At 45.8% G+C, this 18,519-nt stretch overlaps 1 protein-coding gene across 3 annotated transcripts in view; it reads right to left on the bottom strand.

Moving 5' to 3' along the window:
• Window positions 1-18,519, bottom strand: part of slc2a9l2 (solute carrier family 2 member 9, like 2) — a 309,216-nt gene that overhangs the window by 95,695 nt on the left and 195,002 nt on the right. For all 3 annotated transcript variants that reach the window (XM_055644635.1, XM_055644618.1, XM_055644628.1), the window contains exons 10-11: window positions 5,094-5,195; window positions 3,868-3,943 (exon numbers count right to left, since the gene is read on the bottom strand). In XM_055644635.1, coding sequence (XP_055500610.1) covers window positions 3,868-3,943; window positions 5,094-5,195 — 178 coding nt within the window. The remainder of the gene's footprint in view (window positions 1-3,867; window positions 3,944-5,093; window positions 5,196-18,519) is intronic.

The following is an 18,519-nucleotide window of genomic DNA, read 5'->3' as shown; positions in this document are numbered from 1 at the left end:
CCTCAAGATGAAGTATTTCCGACATATTTGTAATCCACATTTTAAACATTGGGATAGGAGCGTTTTTTCAGAATGTAAGTATGTTTTTTTTTCTGTTATCAAACCGTAGTTTAATAAACATCTTTGAAATGTAGTTAGTTCGGAACAGGCTTCCATTGATCCAAAAATAATCAATTCTATATTTGGGTTCAGTTGTAATTTTAAATATTTTTGAAAAGCTTTCAAAAATTTCCTTCCAGAATTTCTGAAGTTTTGCACAGGAAACAAATGAGTGTGCTATTGTTGCCTCTTTAGTTAGGCACTTATCACAGATGGGAGAGACATTTGAAAATGTTTTATTTAATTTTGGTTTTGAGTAATATAATCTGTGTACAATTTTAAATTGGATCAATGTGTGTCTAACATTGATTGAACATTTATGCATATATAACAAATAATCTTCCCATCTGTCCTTGGAGATTTCTATAGACAAATCTTGTTCCCATTCTTTTCTTATACCTTCTGTCGAAGGTACAGGGTATGTCTATATTTAAAATAGTATTATAAAAATACAATGTCAAGTGGTCAAATTCTGCCTGTCTATTCATGCTTTGTTCTAAAGGGTCCAACTTCAAATTTTGATAATTTTTTGAATGCTTTTTCAAATAATCTCGAGTTTGTAAATATCTAAAATATTGGTTACTTTCCAAATTGTATTTAAGCTGTAAATCTTGGAATGGTAAAAGATTTCCCGCTTCATACAAATCTTCCCAAGTCTTAATTCCTAATCGTTCCCAGAGAGTAAATGTTTTGTCAATAGTTGATGGCTTAAACGTGGGGTTGTCAGCTGTCGGTGAAAGAAGCGAAAGATTTCTTAATTTAAGAGAGGATTTTATTTGTATCCAAATTCTTATTGTGCTGTGAATCATCGTGTTTCTCTTATATATTGTGTTCTTCAGTTTTATTGGTGAGAAAAGGATCGCTCCTATATTAAAAGGAGTGCAATCATCCTTCTCCATTATTGTCCATTCTACCTGTTGTATTGAACTGCCTAGCCAATACATTATATTTTTAATGTTCACTGCCCAATGGTAGTATATAAAGTTGGGAAGTGTAAGTCCACCGAATTCTTTAGGTTTACATAAATGTCTTCTTTGAATTCTATGGGATTTATAGTCCCATATGAAATTTGAAATGTATGTCAATTTTTTTAAAGAAGTTTTTAGTTATGTATGTAGGTATTGATTGGAATAAATATAGTATTTGCAGAAGAAAAATCAGTTTAATGGCATTTATTCTGCCTATTAAGGATATCGGTAGTGTTTTCCAAAATTGAATCGACATTTGTAATTTAGTAAGTAAGGGCAGGTAGTTTGCGTTAAATAGGGATTTATATTTTCTAGTAATTTGAATACCCAAATATTTAAATCTTTCTGTAGTAATTCTAAAGGGGTATTTTAAAAGATGTGTTGACTCTTGAGGTTTCATCGTCATTATTTCGCTTTTATTCCAATTTATTCTGTATCCTGAAAAGGAACCAAATTCTTCTATTAAATTTAATAAATTTGGTATACTAATTTGTGATTTTGTAATGTATAATAATACATCGTCTGCATATAATGATATTTTATTACTAGAGTTTTTAGTGATATAACCATGAATATTAGGGTGCATTCTTATATTTTCTGCTAAGGGCTCTATCGCCAGGGCAAATAGAAGTGGTGATAAAGCACATCCCTGTCTATTGCCCCTGGATAGTTGAAATTTCGGGGATAGTATATTATTAGTCAGTATTTTAGCCGTGGGCTTATCATATAGTAATTTTATCCATAGGATAAAATTATCTCACATTTGAAATTTTTGTAATACTTTAAAAAGGTATATCCATTCCACCTGATCAAATGCTTTTTCATCATCCACTGAAATAATTGATAAGTCTTCCTTTTTTATCTTATATTAATATGGACGGGAAATGTATGGAGGGTTATGGTCTGAACGCAGGTGTATGGGACTAGGGGAGAATACGTGTTCGGCACGGAATAGAAGGGTCGAGGTGGCCTGTTTCCGTGCTGTAATTGTTATATAATACATTATGTTAAAGAGACGTCTCAAATTATTAAATGAATGTCTCTTAAGTATAAACCCCGTTTGATCCGGGTTTATTAATTTACTAACGTATTTACTTAGTCTTCTTGCTAAGGTTTTGGCTAATATTTTCTGATCTGTATTTAATAATGCAATGGCTCTATATGACCCGGGGTGTTCTAAATCTTTATCCTTTTTAGGTATTAGTGTTATAGTCGACTCAGCTAGTGTTTCTGGTAGTTTCTGTTCTTTGAATGCATATATGTAAAGTTTCTGTAGACGTGGAGAAATTATTTCATAAAATATTTTATAGAATTCATTACTAAATCCATCCTGTCCTGGTGTTTTACCGTTCTTCGAAGACTTTATTGACTCTTCTATTGCATTAATTGTAATTTGAGCTCCTAATTCTTCCTGTTCCATCACATTAAGTTTTGGGAGATTATATTTTTCCAAAAAGTTTGTGATTTTGACATTATCTGTTGATGCTTTTGATGTATATAAATTTTGGTAGAATTGAGCAAATCTTTTGTTAATATCTTTGGGTAGTGTTATCAATTCCCCTTTATCTGACCTAATTTTAGAAATCGTATGTTCCTTTTCCCGTTTTTTCATTTGTCGTGCCAAGAGTTTATGTGGCTTGTCGCCGAATTCAAAATTATCCTGTTTTGTAATTTGGAATATTCTAGTGATTCTTTCAGATAAGATTCTATTTAATTTAATTTTCAATATTAATATCTTATTATGTTTATCCCTAGTTGTGTCTTTGGCGTTGTCTAAGTCCAATTGTCTAATTTTTTCTTCTAGATTCAGTTATTCCATTTTATTTTTTTAATTTTGAAACGCTTGATATGAAGTTATCGATCCTCTGATAAATGCCTTAAACGATTCCCATAATAATGAGGGTGATATACTTGGTTTCTCATTAGTCTCAAAGAAAAATTCCATCTGTTTTCTTAGATATGCACAACTTGGGGTTTACAATTTGGGGATTAAATCTCCAGAACAAATTTTTATTGGTCATTCCTTCTATTATTACGAAGAAAGTTAACGGCGCATGATCTGAAATGATACTATTATGGTATTTTGGATTTGATGTAAATGGAATTAATTTTGTATCTACTAAAAAGTAATCAATTCGTGAGTAGGTTTTATGTACCATTGAGTAGAAAGAATATTCCCGTCCAGCTGGATTTGCAATCCTCCATACATCGGTTATATTTGTATTTTTATGTATGTATTTAAGAGTTCACTAGATTTAGATTTATGTTTAATCTTTTTTGTTGTGTTGATTTATCCAAATAATTGTCAAGAACGCAATTGAAATATCCTCCAAATATTACATTTTGACAATTAAGCTCTGAAATTAAGTTCAAACCTTTGTTAAAGAATTGAGGATTATCAACGTTGCGGGGGAACAGTTTGTGTTAATAAATTATAATTCTGAAAATAAGGAGAAGATTTTTACAAAATAACTTTTATTTTTACGAGGATGTTTCTGTAACCGGCTTCCGTCTGCGCACTAGTATCTTTGCTCCACTACGGGATATTTGGTGCAGAGACGGAAGCCGGTTACGGAAATGGGGCCAAAAATTACCCATGAATCTGCCCATGACCGTACTACGTCTTTTTCGTCGAGTGGGCTATCTTGCTTGTTATAGGATCTTTGTTCCAAACTATAGCTAGTCCATTGTAAATGTCCTCAACAAAAGAGAAAATTCCAAGTGTTGGCTTTACGTATTAGTATTCAAAAAAAAAGAAATAATTTCCAGTTACTACTGTAATATAATTTAAAACATTTACCTGGACCCATGCAAAATGATGCAATCACACCCAAAATGGAGAGCACACTCAAGTACGACATCCCATGCACACGTTCCTGAAAAATATTTAGTTCCAAGTAACATAAATCAGTCAAGGAGTCAAGCACTTATAGACAATAGACAATAGACGCAGGAGTAGGCCATTTGGCCCTTCGACCCAGCACCGCCATTCAATGTGATCATGGCTGATCATCCACAATCAGTTCCCCGTTCCTGCCTTCTCCCCATATCCCCTTGACTCCGCTATCTTTAAGAGCCCTATTTAATTCTCTCTTGAAAGTATCCAGAGAAACGGTCTCCACCGCCCTCTGAGGCAGAGACCAAGGGCCCGGTGAGGGGAACCGGGATGGGGGTTGGGGGGGAATTATACCTTCCGCGCCCTCGAGTTCAGCTATGGGAGGCCTGGGAACAAAGGGCTGAAGAGGGCCAGGCGTGGAGAGGGATATCGGATCACAGGATGACCGGAATGGAGGCAACGGTTGCAACGGGTTTTGTGGTCAACTACAGCTGGGACTGTAGAACGGCTCCAAAATGGTGTCTCTTGCATATGGACTCAGTGCGCTGTTCTGTGTGTACTGTACTGACCGGGGTGATTGTGCTTATGTATGGGGTTGGTCTTGCTGAGCTGTGTGAACGTCGTATTTGACTGTACCTGGTGCACGTGACAATAAAGGGACCATTGAGATAAATTATCCTGACAGCGATCAGAGCAAAACTTTATAGATGTGGCTGCAAATAATCTGAAATAAGAGACACCTCAGTCAGCAACCAGCTCCGTTAGTATGGTCAGGAGGAAAGCGGAAAGACTCAGCAGTTTAACATATGTGCAGGTAATCAAGAAGGGAAAATCCTAACATATTTGGAGAAAAGGAACAGGTTTTCCTATTCCTTCTCTCCAGAGATGCTGTCTGACCCGCTGAGTTACTCCAGCTTTTTATGTCTATCTTCGGTTTAAACCAGCATCTGCGTTCCTTCCTACACCCTAACATATTTCTCTACTGCCCTCAGCAATCACCAATTCATAAATGGGTGAAAAGAGCTGCATAAAACGGCCATCTGAATCATGAAAATAAATAAATAATTGGAAAGGAAACATTTATGTAAACATCTTTGGTTTATTGAGCAATACCTTTTGGATGAGAGGTTCCAATAAGAAAGTTGTTGTGTAGTCATGGCTTAATTAAAATGATAAAATAATTTACATACCTGCAGATTAAGTGAAATTGTGAGTAGTCCAAAGAAGAATGTCATCAAGCAAAAACCACCGATGAGAAGGGTCTTTCGACCAAGTCTTTCAATGGTCAAACTCTGAAAACAAAAGATTGACATTTAACAAAAACACTCAGTAACTAATCTAAACTATTTATATTATTTTCCTCACCCAATAAAGGAAGCTAGAGCTAAGCAAGTCACAGTTAGAATATTTATTGGAGAGAGGTAAAATTAGTCCCATTCATCATTGCCAAAGGCCAAATTAGAAAACATTGTAGTTATTGCCTACAATCGCCCATGACTTAAGGGTGTCACGGTGGCGCAGCGGAAGAGTCGCTGCCTTACAGCGTTTGCAGCGCTGGAGTCACAGGTTCAATCCTGACTACAGGTGCTGTCTGTAGGGAGTTTGTACGTTTTCCCCGTGACTGCTTGGGTTTTCTCTGAGGTCTTCGGTTTCTTCCCACACTCCAAAGACATACAGGTTTGCAAGTTAATTGGCTTGGTATGAAAATGTAAGTTGTCCGCAGTGTGTGTAGGATAGTGCTAGCGTGCGGGGATCGTTGGTCGGTGCTGATCTGGTGGGCTGATGAAGCCAGTTTCCATGCTGTATCTTAAAACTAAACTAAACTGGATTTATGCCAACAGAGTGAATAACTTCACGCCTTTGTCTCTTCGCCTTCGTCTATCTACACGTCTTCCCTCTGCTATGGTTGATTCCGGTTCTATTACATCTCTCTCCCCCCCCCCCCCCCCCCCCCCCCAATCTGGGTCAGTAAAACACTCTGAATACTGTAGTCCAAATCCTTTATTCACAGCAGGGTCGATTTCTGATCCACTCACTCGAGCCCTCAGCAGCCTCGCGCAAACAGAACAGAAAGAAAGACGACCGACATGCCCCAACAAACCGATCTCCTATTTAGTTTTGTTAAGGAAGGAACTGCAGATGCTGGAAAATCGAAGGTAGACAAATGTGCTGGAGAAACTCAGCGGGTGCAGCAGCATCTTCAGTCTGAAGAAGGGTTTCGGCCTGAAACGTTGCCGATTCCCTTCGCTCCATAGACGCTGCCGCACCCGCTGAGTTTCTCCAGCACTTTTGTCTACCTTCAATCTCCTATTTATACAGATATACAATGGCGGGAAACTAGCGGTGGGAAAGTACAGAGGGAGGCAACCCTTTAGCCCAATCACAGATACTGGTGGGAAAATAGAGTGGGAGGCAGGCAACCCCTTTGCCCAATCACAGATACAGAACAGGTGTCAGTACATTGAAACAAACAGAGAAACTTCTTCAAGGGTCCAGACTTGGTGGTGGCAGGTGGGTCACATGATGTCACCACTAGTGAAGTCACGTCTCAACAGATACCTTCTATTCCCTAAGCACCCCAATCCCCTCATATTCACACTATCGTACCTCTTTTATTTCCTGCATTGTTGTCCTCAACCTGACAGAACAAGAATAAAACGCTTCTCGTCAGAGCGTGAGAGTTATACAACAGGCCCTTCAGTCCAACTCATCTGCGCCAACCATGATGCCTCATCTAAGCGAGTCCTATTTGCCCTTGTTTGCCCCATGTCCTCAAAACATCTCCTATACATGCACCTATCCAAATGTCTTTTAAATGTTGTTATTGTACCTGCCTTCACAGAGCCGTTAAGGATGCCGAAAGGGAATTGCGGGCCAAGCTGGCTTCCCAAGGCAATTGCACAGATACATGGATTGTGTGGCAAGGCTTGTGCATCATCATAGGCTACAGGGTGAAGGTGGGCAGCACAATGGACCCCTCCCCAATTAACTCAATACATTCTACACCTGCTTTGAACAGAAGGCCGATGGGGGAATGACACCCGCTGCACTAGGCTCGGGTGCACCTGTAGCAACAATTACTGTGGCCTTCCTGAGAGTGTATAAGTAAGTTTATTGGCCGAGTATTCACATACAAGGAATTTGCCTTGGTGCTCCGCCCACAAGTAACAACATGACATACAGTGACAGTTATGAATGACTCAGAAAACACTAAACATTAATAATAATAAAACATTAATGATAAAACACCATTGATCAAGCATGTGAACCAACAAGATACCAGATCAAAGGGAGGCTACAGATTTTTGACTGTTGAGTAGAGCAACTACTCGTGGATAAAAACTGTTTTTATGTCTGGCTGTGGCAGCTTTGACAGTCCGGAGTCGCCTTCCAGAGGGAAGTGATTCAAAGAGTTTGTGGCCAGGGTGAGAGGGGTCAGAGATGATCTTGCCCGCTCGCTTCCTGGCCCTTGCAGTGTACAGTTCATCAATGGAGGGAAGGTTGCAGCCAATAACCTTCCCTGCTGATCGGACGATTCGCTGCAGCCTCCAGGTGTCGTGCTTGGTGGCTGAGCCAAACCAGACCATGATGAAGAAGGTGAGAACAGACTCTACGATGGCCGTGTAGAATTGGACCATCATTGCCTGTGGCAGATTGTGCTTCCTCAGCTGCCGTAGGAAGTACATCATCTGTTGTGCCTTTTTGACTGTGGAGTCTGCAACAAACACCTGATCCAGATGAATTCCACGGTCGCATCCTCAGAACCTGTGCGGATCAGATGGCAGAGCTATTCACAGACGTCGTAACTTGCTCACTACTCCATTCTGAGGTCCCCATGTGTGTCAGGAAGGCTACCCTCACCCCAGTTCCAAAGTAAAGTACGGTGATGTGCCTGAATGACTACCACCCAGTGACTCTGCTACACACTGTAAAGAAGTCTCAACAACGCATTGTCTTAACTGTAGCTTTATTGACTGCTCACATCATTACTATACTAGCTGTACGTGGTCTGTCACCGGAGCTAGAGAGAGAGACACCAGGGAGGGAACATGCAATTATACACCTAATAAGGGGAGTGGTTAAGGGTGGTGAGGTCACTATGTTAAAGGCACATGCACTAGCCATCTACATCCTTCCTCTTGGAACAAAGCAATATAACAGTGACTGGGCGACCACGTCTCATGCGCTACAAGCAGGCATACAATGATTACAGAGCTAAACGAAATCCCCGTATCGAATAGGCGGCTTGACCAGCCTGCCAGACCGGGTGCGATGCTCGCCACCTCCTCCCCCTGCAGGAACAAGAGCGGCCGGGGCCGGGGCTGGCGAGCGAACCGGGGACACAGGGGGAGAGGCGGCAGGCGAAGATACAGGAGCGGGCGAGGACCCACCCGCCGGCGGGGTGGAGGGAGAACGAGGGCTGGGAGGCGGTGACGGTGGCTTAATCAACGGTGAAGGGAGGGATCTGGGCATCCGTGGAACGGCAGGAGCTGTATCAGACAAGGGAGGGGAGAAGGGAGCAGCAGGCGGAGGTGGGGGCTCGTTAACGAGCAGCAGATGCTGGCGGGAACGGCGGTAAATGACGCCGTCGTGGTCAACCAAGTAAGACCGTGGTGAGCCGGCATCGCCGATCACCGTGGCGAGCTTGGAGTGGCCAGAGGCAGTCTGCATCCGGACGATCTGGCCGGGAAACAGACGCGGCAGGGGGCGGCAGGAGTGGTCGTGGGAGCGCTTCTGCGAGTCGTGCTTAGAGGTAATACGCTCCTGGACAATAGCGGGCGGGAGAACAGAGGGAGCAAGGGCTTGTTGGGCAACAGGGAGGGGGGGGCGAGTTCTGCGAGCCAGCAGTCGTTGTGCCGGCGAGCCCAGGGCAGGGTCGCGGGAGATGTTGCGGAGATTAAGGAGGGCCAGGTGGAAGTCCGACTTGGACAGCCGACAGTGCTCCAGCAAACCCTTAGCACTGCGGACGGCACGCTCCGCCAGGCCGTTGCTTTGCGGGTACTCAGGGCTGCTGGTAAAATGTTTAAAGTTCCACTGAGAAGCGAAACGCTGGAACTCGGCACTGGTGAACTGGCTGCCGTTGTCAGATTGGAGGCGAGCAGGGGAGCCAAAAGTGGCAAAGTGGCGACGCAGCCGCCCGATGACAGCCGAGGAGGAGAGAGAGTGGAGTTGGTCGACCTCAAACCAGTTAGAATAGGAGTCGACGAGGACCAGGAAGTGCTTCCCACGCCACTCGAAAATGTCAGTAGCGACCGCCGTCCAGGGGAGATCAGGGGCAGGCTGTTGCAGCAGCGGCTGACGTTGTTGATGTGGAGCCAGGCTGTTGCAAGAAGGGCAAGCAGAGACCCACTCCCGGATGTCGTTGGCCATGCTGGGCCAGTAGAACTGGCCTTGGGCGCTGGACAGAGTGGCCTCGGCCCCAGGATGACCGTTGTGGGCAGACTTAAAATAGGCGACCCTCAGAGATTCGGGCACTACGACCTTGTGCCCCTTAACCACCACGCCGTCGTGCAGGACGAGCTCATCGCGGACCAGGAAATACGGGACTACACTGGCCGGCAAGGAGGAACGGCATTCAGGCCAACCCTGGATGATGATGTCGGACAGTAGCTGCAGGGCAGGATCCTTGGCAGTGTGGGAAATGAGGGACTGCATCTGCTTGGAAGGCACAAAGTTGACATTAAGTACCATTAGGTCCGACGACTCGTAGGGGTGGCGGGCAGAGGATGGCAGAGGGGCGCGGGACAGCGTGTCGGCAACGAACATGTCTTTGCCTTTGCGGTAAACGATGGTAAAAGTAAACCGTTGCAGCTGCAACATCATACGCTGCAGCCTGGAGGAAGCAGCGTGGATCGGTTTGTTAAGAATGGTTACTAGCGGCTGGTGATCGGTCTCAATCGTGAAGGTGTTGCCCAGAATGTAGTCTTTGAACCTCGAGCAAGCAAACACCACAGCAAGGAGTTCTTTTTCGATTTGAGCGTAGCGCTGCTCGGCAGGGGTCATGGTGCGGGACGCATAGGACACAGGCAGCTGCTGGCCGTCGTGGAGCTGCAGGCAAGCGGCACCTAGACCGAACTTGGAAGCGTCGCAGGTGAGAACGATGGGGTGCTGTAGGTCAAAAAACTTGAGGGTGGGGGTACTGATCAGCCGGGACTTCAGGACGTCAAAGGCGCATTGGTGTTGCGGGAACCAAGCCCAGGAAGTGTCCTTTTTGATGAGCTCCCTCAGGGGCGCACTCAGTTCGCTGAGGTCAGGGATAAACTTCCCCAGGTAATTCACCATGCCCAGGAAACGCTGCAGAGCGGGCACATCGGTAGGAGGGGACATTCCAGAGACGGCAGCAGTTTTCTCCGGGTCGGGTTTCAGCCCCGAGGCGGTAAAGACGTGGCCCACGTAAGTGACTTCTTTAACGCGGAATCGGCATTTCTTAGGGTTGAGTTTCAGATTGATGTCCCGGGCCCAATCCAGGACTTTGCGGAGGTTCAGGTCGTGTTCAGCCACGTCCTTGCCATAGACCAGGATGTCGTCAACTATTATGGCACACGGCAGACCGGCGAACAGCTGCTCCATGGTCCGCTGGAACACCTCACTGGCAGAGTTGATGCCGAATGGCATACGCAAAAATCGAAACCTTCCGAAAGGCGTGCTGCGTATGATGTTGCAGCTGCAACGATTTACCTTTACCATCGTATACCGAAAAGGCAAAGACATGTTCGTTGCCGACACGCTGTCCCGCGCCCCTCTGCCATCCTCTGCCCGCTACCCATACGAGTCGTCGGACCTAATGGTACTTAATGTCAACTTTGTGCCTTCAAAGCAGATGCAGTAGCCATCTACATCCTTCCTCTTGGAACAAAGCACGCGAGCATCTCTGCTCCTCAACTTGGCCGGTCCCGACGCCCTGGAACGGTCCGAGTCGTTTGTGTTTGCTGCTGGTGAGGATGCCCTCGACCCGGTATGTCTCATTGCTAAGTTCACTGCCTTGTGTGACGTTCCCACCAACTGTATTTTGGAGCGTTTCAAAATGTTTAGCCATCGGCAAAACGCTGACGAGTCCGTCAGTAACTACATCGCCGCGTTGAGGCACCTGGCTCGGCGCTGCCGCCTTGATGCCCTGACCCCCGAACAGGTGACTCGTGATATCCTTGTATACGGCCTCCGCGATGCTAAACTGAGAGCTGAACTTCTCAGAAAGCCCGAACTTTATCTGGATGAGGCTCTACACGCCGCACTCATGGCTGAGGCTGTCGCCTCTACCTTGCCTCCCGAGGACCATCCTGTCAACTTTGCCTCTGCGGCCGGCTGGCGGCGGGACGTTGCCCCGCGGCGGCAACTGGGTCCACCCCCACCCAAGTCCGGCGTCGCTCGCCGCTGCCCCAACTGCAACTTTGCTACCCATCAGTTCAACGTGTGCCCTGCCCTGGGGAAGACCTGCAATTTCTGCAGAAAGCTGAACCATTTTTCTGCAGCCTGCCGAGCCCGCGGGAATCCAGCCCCCCCTTTTCGGAGAGTGCCAGTCAACCTTGCTCAAGCTGATAGCGTGCCTGGCTCCGAGCACCTGCCTGATGATCTCACCCTCTCTGATATCAGTTCCTCCGAAGGGGAGGCCAGCGTGTTTTCGCTTCTGGACTCTCATGCTTTGGTTGCAAACCCCTCTGTCCGTGTGACCGTCAATGGTACGACCTTCTCAGCGAAGATAGATACAGGCGCTTTTACGAATGTTATGTCAACAAGCCTGTTTCGTCAGATAAGGTCTGGTGAGAAAGTGTCTGCAGCCCACTCCCGCCTGCATGCATATGGGGGAGCCGTACTCGTTCCCGTGGGAAAGACAACCCTGCACTGCAAGGTCCTGGAGGCGTGGGTTCGAATCCCACTTCTGACACCATGTAAAGAAGTCTCAACAACGCATTGTCTTAACTGTAGCTTTATTGACTGCTCACATCATTACTATACTAGCTGTACGTGGTCTGTCACCGGAGCTAGAGAGAGAGACACCAGGGAGGGAACATGCAATTATACACCTAATAAGGGGAGTGGTTAAGGGTGGTGAGGTCACTATGTTAAAGGCACATGCACTAGCCATCTACACACACCATCGTTCAAGAGACTGGTAATGGCTCCAATTAACTCCATCCTCCTAGCCAGCCTTGATCCACTGCAGTTTGCTTATCGTTGCAACAGCTCCACAGCAGACATCATCTCTCTGGTCCTGAACTGGTATGTGGAATCTCTGGACAACAAGGACCCCTACGTTCAACTGCCATTTTTCTGTTGCTCCGCTTGCAATACCATAATCCCATCCAACGTCTTCTCCAAACGCCTGGATCTAGGAATCAGCAACCCATCTGCCACTGGATCCTTGACTCTCTGACACACAGACATCAATCAGTGAGGATAGGTGACAACACCTCTTCCACGATAATTCTCAAGGGGGGGCCCGCAATGAATGAATGAATGAATGATACATTATTATACCACGTGACAGGTCACAGTGAGATTCTTTGTTTTGCATTCACAAAGGATGCGAAAAGTCGCTGCATGTATTTTTGCTTTAAGGGCGGTCACGGTGGCACAGAGGTAGAATTGCTGCATTACAGCGCTTGCAGCGCTGGAGACCCGGGTTCGGTGCCGACTACGGGTGCTGTCTGTACGGAGTTTGTACGCTCTTCCCGTGACCACGAGGGTTTTCTCCGACATCTTCGGTTTCCTCCCACACTCCAAAAACATACAGGTTTGTGGGTTAATTGGCTCGGTGTGCGTGTACAATTGTGTGTGAAGGTTAGTGTCGATGTGCGGGGATCGCTGGTCGGTGCGGACTCGGTGGACCGCGCTGTATCTCTAAACTAAACTAAACTAAATGTAAGGCGCCAACTAAGATACAAAATATTGTATTCAGCCCCAAATGGTCCCCCTTCTTCTCGGTGGCTCCCCACACCATGTCCCCCTACATTTTCTCGGCGTCTCCACGCCTGATCCCTCATTGTTTACCACGGTATGCCCGGCAGCCACGCGGCCCCCGTCCGACCTCTGACAGCCTTCGCCAGCCCATCCTCAACCACCAGCACCCGTCTTCGACCGCAACCACCGCCAGGTCCTCTCCTGACGGCTCCGCGGCGCCGACCCTGAATCCAGCCGCGGGGACGCGCCGACCAGCTTCTCAAAGGCCCGCAGCCCTCTGGGAGTGTCTTTCCTTCATTCCCCCTTAAAGAAACCCCTGTACACTCACGACTGTACGGCCAAACATGTCTCGAACTCCATCTACAAGTTTACAGATGACAACTCTGTGGTAGATGGAGTTGCCAGATCGCAAACAATGACTATACAGACTACAGGAAGGAGATGGATAATTTAGTGACACAGTGCTAGGAACATGGCCTCTCCCTCAATGCCAGCAAGACAAAGGAGTTAGTTATTGACTTCAGGAAGCATGGTGGAGAACATGTCCCTATCAGCTTCAGTGACGCCGAAGTGGAAATGTTTGAGAGCTTCAAGTTCTTTGGTGTTAATATAAGCAAGGATCTGTTGTGGATCAACCGCATTGATGTAACAGCCAAGAAGTCACACACGCTTCAACTTCCAGAGGAGACTGAGGAAATTTGGCCGGTCTTCAGTGACTCTTATAAATTCTACAGATGCACCACAGAAAGCATCTGTGTCGGATTGCATCACAGCATAGTTTGGGAACTGCCATACTGAAGACCACAATAAATCAGAGAGTTGTAGATGTCTGAAGTAGGGTTTTGACCCGAAACGTTGCCTATTTCCTTTGCTCCATAGATGCTGCCTCACCCGCTGAGTTTCTCCAGCATTTTTGTCTACCTCCCTTCTATTGACTCCGTTTATACCTCACGCTGCCTCGGCAAGGCCAGCAGCATAATCAAGGGCAACGAGCACCCACTCCCTCTTCTCCCCTCTCCCATCAGGCAAAAGGTATAGAAGTGTGAAAACGCACACTTCCAGATTCACAGACAGTTTCTACCCAGCTGTTATCAGGCAACTGAATCATCCTATCACAACCAGGGTGCAGTGCTGAACTACAAGCTGCCTCTTTGATGTCCCTCGGACTATCCTTGATCGGACTTTGCTCACTTTATCTGGCATTAAACGTCATTATCTTACACTGAATGGCTCGATTGTAATCATGAATTGTCTTTCTGCTCACTGGTTAGCATGCAACAAAAGCTTTTCACTCTACCCCGGTACATGTTACAATAAACTAAACTGAACTGAGCAATTACCTGCAGTTCATCTCTAAATCATTGTGGACATTGGAATTTGACTCTGGAACAGTTCTGCTAAAATACTGAGAATTATACTAAAGGGGCTGTCCCACTGCGGGACCTAATTGGCAAATTTAGAAGAGTTTTCCCTCGACTCATACTCGCAGCATAGTCGACACGAGGTCCTAGGAGGTCTTTGTAACTCTCCTTCATGCTCGAGAGTAGTCCCCGTGTACTCGAGACCTCAGCTAGGTCGCGGCGTATTTTTCAACATGCTGAAAAATGCCCGCGGGTAAATAAAGGTCGCAATGGAAAAATCAATATTTTTTTTACTCGTAGGTTTAATCGAAGTAGGTCGTAGTAGGTCGGCATGTTATTCGTAGGTAATCGAGGGTAGTCGAAGGTAGTCGTAGATAGCCTTCATCATAGTTGAAGGGAGGTCGAAGGAGTTCGAAGGAGATTGAAGGAGGTCGTCTTCACTCTCCACTATTCGGTGTCCAATTTTCCCGGTTAGTCATAGCTAGTCGTAGCTAGTCGAAGGAGGTCGAAGGGAGTCTTCAACGTGACATTTTTTCAAACGCTCCTAAACTCGCCAATTAGGTCCCGGCAGTGGGACAGCCCCTTTAGAACTGTATCCTCCCCTTTGCTCGAGCAATTTTACTTGTGTTTAATGATTGTATTTTGCCGTAGTATATCTGCTCCATTTGCATGCAAAACAAAGCTTTCCACTGTACCTCGGAGCACATGACAATAATAAATCTAAACTAAAGCCCCAACTACTTCCTCTGGCAGCTCATACCATATATCCACTGCCCTCTGTGTGAAAAAGTTCTTCCTCAGATTCCTATTAAATCTTACCCCTCTCACCGTAAACTTAAGCCCTCTGGGTTCAGATTCCCCTACCCTGGAAAAAGGCTATACATTCAACCTATCTACTCCCCAGATGATTTTACCCAGCCCTGTAACAATACCACTCAGCCTCCTGTGCTCCAAGAAATAGTTCCAGCCTGCTTCCTAGATTCACAAATCTTGACAGCATCCTCGTGAATCTTCTCTGCCCTCCTCCCAGCTTAATTTCATCTTTTGGTGACCAAAACTGAAACACACTGCGACCCAGCAACCAGGAATCACCCGTTCACACTAGTTCTTTGTCATCCCGCTTTCTCTTCCACTCCCTACACAGTGCAGGCATTTTTACTGAGCCAATCAACCTACACGCCCTCATGTCTTTGGGATGTGGGAAGAAACCAGGGCACCCAGAGGAAACCTATGCGGTTACAGGAAGGACGTGTAAACGCCACACAAGCAGCAGCAACCGAGGCCAGGATTGAACCCTGGTGCTGAGTCAGCAGTTTACCAGTTGTGTCACTCTTCCATTCAACCCCATCAGCCTGCATTCAATGGATTGTCCTTTGAAATGTCTGCCACTTTCAGCAAGATTCCATCACCAGATGACCCTTCATCCCTCCCTGCTAATCAGTATTCCAAAACTGGAACACAATACTCTAAGTGCGGCGTCACCCATGTCTTGTATGTTAGCTGTGAGGAGGATGCTAGGAGGCTGCAGGGTGACTTGGATAGGCTGGGTGAGTGGGCAAATGCATGGCAGATGCAGTTTAATGTGGATGAATGTGAGGTTATCCACTTTGGTGGCAAAAACAGGAAAGTAGACTATTATCTAAATGGTGGCCGATTAGGAAAAGGGGCGATGCAACGAGACCTGGGTCTCATGGTACATCAGTCATTGAAAGTAGGCATGCAGGTGCAGCAGGCAGTGAAGAAAGCGAATGGTATGTTAGCATTCATAGCAAAAGGATTTGAGTATAGGAGCAGGGAGGTTTTACTGCAGTTGTACAGAGTATTGGTGAGACCACACCTGGAGTATTGTGTACAGTTTTGGTCTCCACATCTGAGGAAAGACATTCTTGCCATAGAGGGAGTGCAGAGAAGGTTCACCAGACTGATTCCTGGGATGTCAGGACTTTCATATGAAGAAAGACTGGATAGAGTCAACTTAACTCACTAGAATTTAGAAGATTGAGGGGGGATCTTATAGAAATGTACAACATTCTTAAGGGGTTGGACAGGCTAGATGTAGGAAGATTGTTCCCGATGTTGGGGAAGTCCAGGACAAGGGGTCACAGTTTAAGGATAAAGGGGAAATCCTTTAGGACCGAGGTGAGAAAATATTTAAGAGGGAGTTAGATGTGGCCCTTGTGGCTAAAGGGATCAGGGAGTATGGAGAGAAGGCAGGTACAGGATACTGAGTTGGATGATCAGCCATGATCATATTGAATGGCGGTGCAGGCTCGAAGGGCCGAATTGCCTACTCCTGCACCTATTTTCTATGTTTCTATGTTTATGTAAGGTGTGAAACACCAGGTCAGACGATTATCAAGAAAATGTAGAATGGTTAATTATGGGCTATGGGGAAGCTGACAGTAGACAATAGGTGCAGTAGCAGGTCATTCGGTCCTTCAAGCCAGCACCGCCATTCAATGTGATCATGGCTGATAATCCACAATCAGTAACCCGTTCCTGCCTTCACCCCATATCCCCTAACTCTGCTATCCTCACGAGCCCAATCTAGCTCTCTATTGAAAGTTTCCAAGGAGGCATACAATCAGTAAAGTTAATGAGGAGAGTGAAACGAGTCCAAAGCACTGATTAGATCTCCTCATTAATCTCCTGTCCACCAACCACTTCACCTTTCACAGCACTTTCCCATGTTGACAATGTAGATTCAACACCGTCTCTTTGACCTGAGCCCTTCCTCTCATCCAGGGATCCAAACAGTTCTAGCTGCAGTCTCCAATCCAATGTACTTCACTTGATGATCAAAATGTGGCTTTCTCCTCAATGGAGAGATGTTTGGTGTTTTCAAGCAAACACAGAACAGGTGATGGCTTTATGGAGCACCTGCTCCCTGTCAGTACAGCAACCCTGAGCTTGCAGTGGCCTGTCATTGTAATTCCCCATTCCACTCTGCCTGGGCAGGACTGACATATGATGAAAGAATGGATCGACTGGGCTAGTATTCACTGGAATTTGGAAGGATGAGAGGATATCTTATAGGGACATATAAAATCATTAAGGGGTTGGACAGGCGAGATGCAGGAAAATGTTCCCCATGTTGGGGGAGTCCAGATCCAGGGATCACAATTTAAGAATAAGGGGTAGGCCATTTAGGGCTGAGATGAGAAAAAAAATTTTCACCCAGAGAGTTATGAATCTGTGGAATTCTCTGCCACAGAAGGCAGTGGAGGCCGATTCGCTGGATGCATTCAAGAGATAATTAGCTATAGATCTTAGGGGCAACGGAATCAAGGGATATGCGGAGAAAGCAGGAACAGGGTACTGATTCCGGATGATCTTCTCCGACCGGAAGGCATTGAAGAGGGTGGTGAAAATTGCCCAAACGCATCACCGGTTCCACGCTCCCCTCCATCATTGAGTCTGTCCCAGCAGCGTTTCTCGGAATGGTGCCCATCGCCATGATCATATTGAATGGCAGTGCAGGCTTGAATGGCCGAATGGCCTACTCCTGCACCAATGTTCTACGTTTCTATCTGACTGCGGCTTCCTGCACTGTTGCAACAAAGCCTAACATAAGCAGAGGAACAGCACCTGAGACCATTTGGAACTAGATATCAAAGCTTAATCATTTCACATAACTTGCTTTTTCAGGGTTTATATTATAGATGGGTAGACTTGCAGCAAAACTGGTAATTATTGCTCTCTCCACAGACACTGTTTGATCTGCTTGCCAAAGTCCAACTAAACATGATCAACTTCACACTATTGTAGAAAGTGCCAAACTTTGTTTCACCAAGCAATTTATTCAAGAAATAACCTGCAGTTGATCATCCCCTGATTTCTGGACGTTGAATTGTGTAAGATTCTGAGAAAATATTAGCTCATGTTCTGTGCCACAAAATGACTGTGTTTTACTCGTCAGGTTGCATGCTCCGCTCTAAAGGCCTCATCAATAAGGCAACAATAAGCAAGATGCTGTGGGGAGGAACTGCAGATGCTTGTTTAGACCGAAGAGAGACAAACCATTCTGGAGTAGCTCAGCGGGACAGGCAACATCACTGGAGAGAAGGAATGGGTGACTTTTTGGGTCAAGACCCTTCTTCAGACTGAGTCAGGGGAGAGGGAGATACAGAGATAAGGAAGTGTAAGGTGTGAACACGAGTAAAGGGGATGGAGATCAAGGAAAATGTAGAATAGAAAATTGTTAGCTGGGAGAACAAAGCAGAGATAAAATGTAAATGAGGACAGTCAGACTAGTCGGGGAACTGAGAAGGAGGAGGGATGGAGAGAGAGGGAAGGCAAGGGTTACTTGAAGTTAGAGAAGTCAATATTCATACTGTTGGGGTGTAAGCTGCCCAAG

The sequence above is a fragment of the Leucoraja erinacea genome, chromosome 1 (genome assembly GCF_028641065.1).
Source record: "Leucoraja erinacea ecotype New England chromosome 1, Leri_hhj_1, whole genome shotgun sequence".
NCBI lineage: Eukaryota > Metazoa > Chordata > Chondrichthyes > Rajiformes > Rajidae > Leucoraja > Leucoraja erinaceus.
This window is presented reverse-complemented; position numbering and strand designations above follow the sequence as displayed.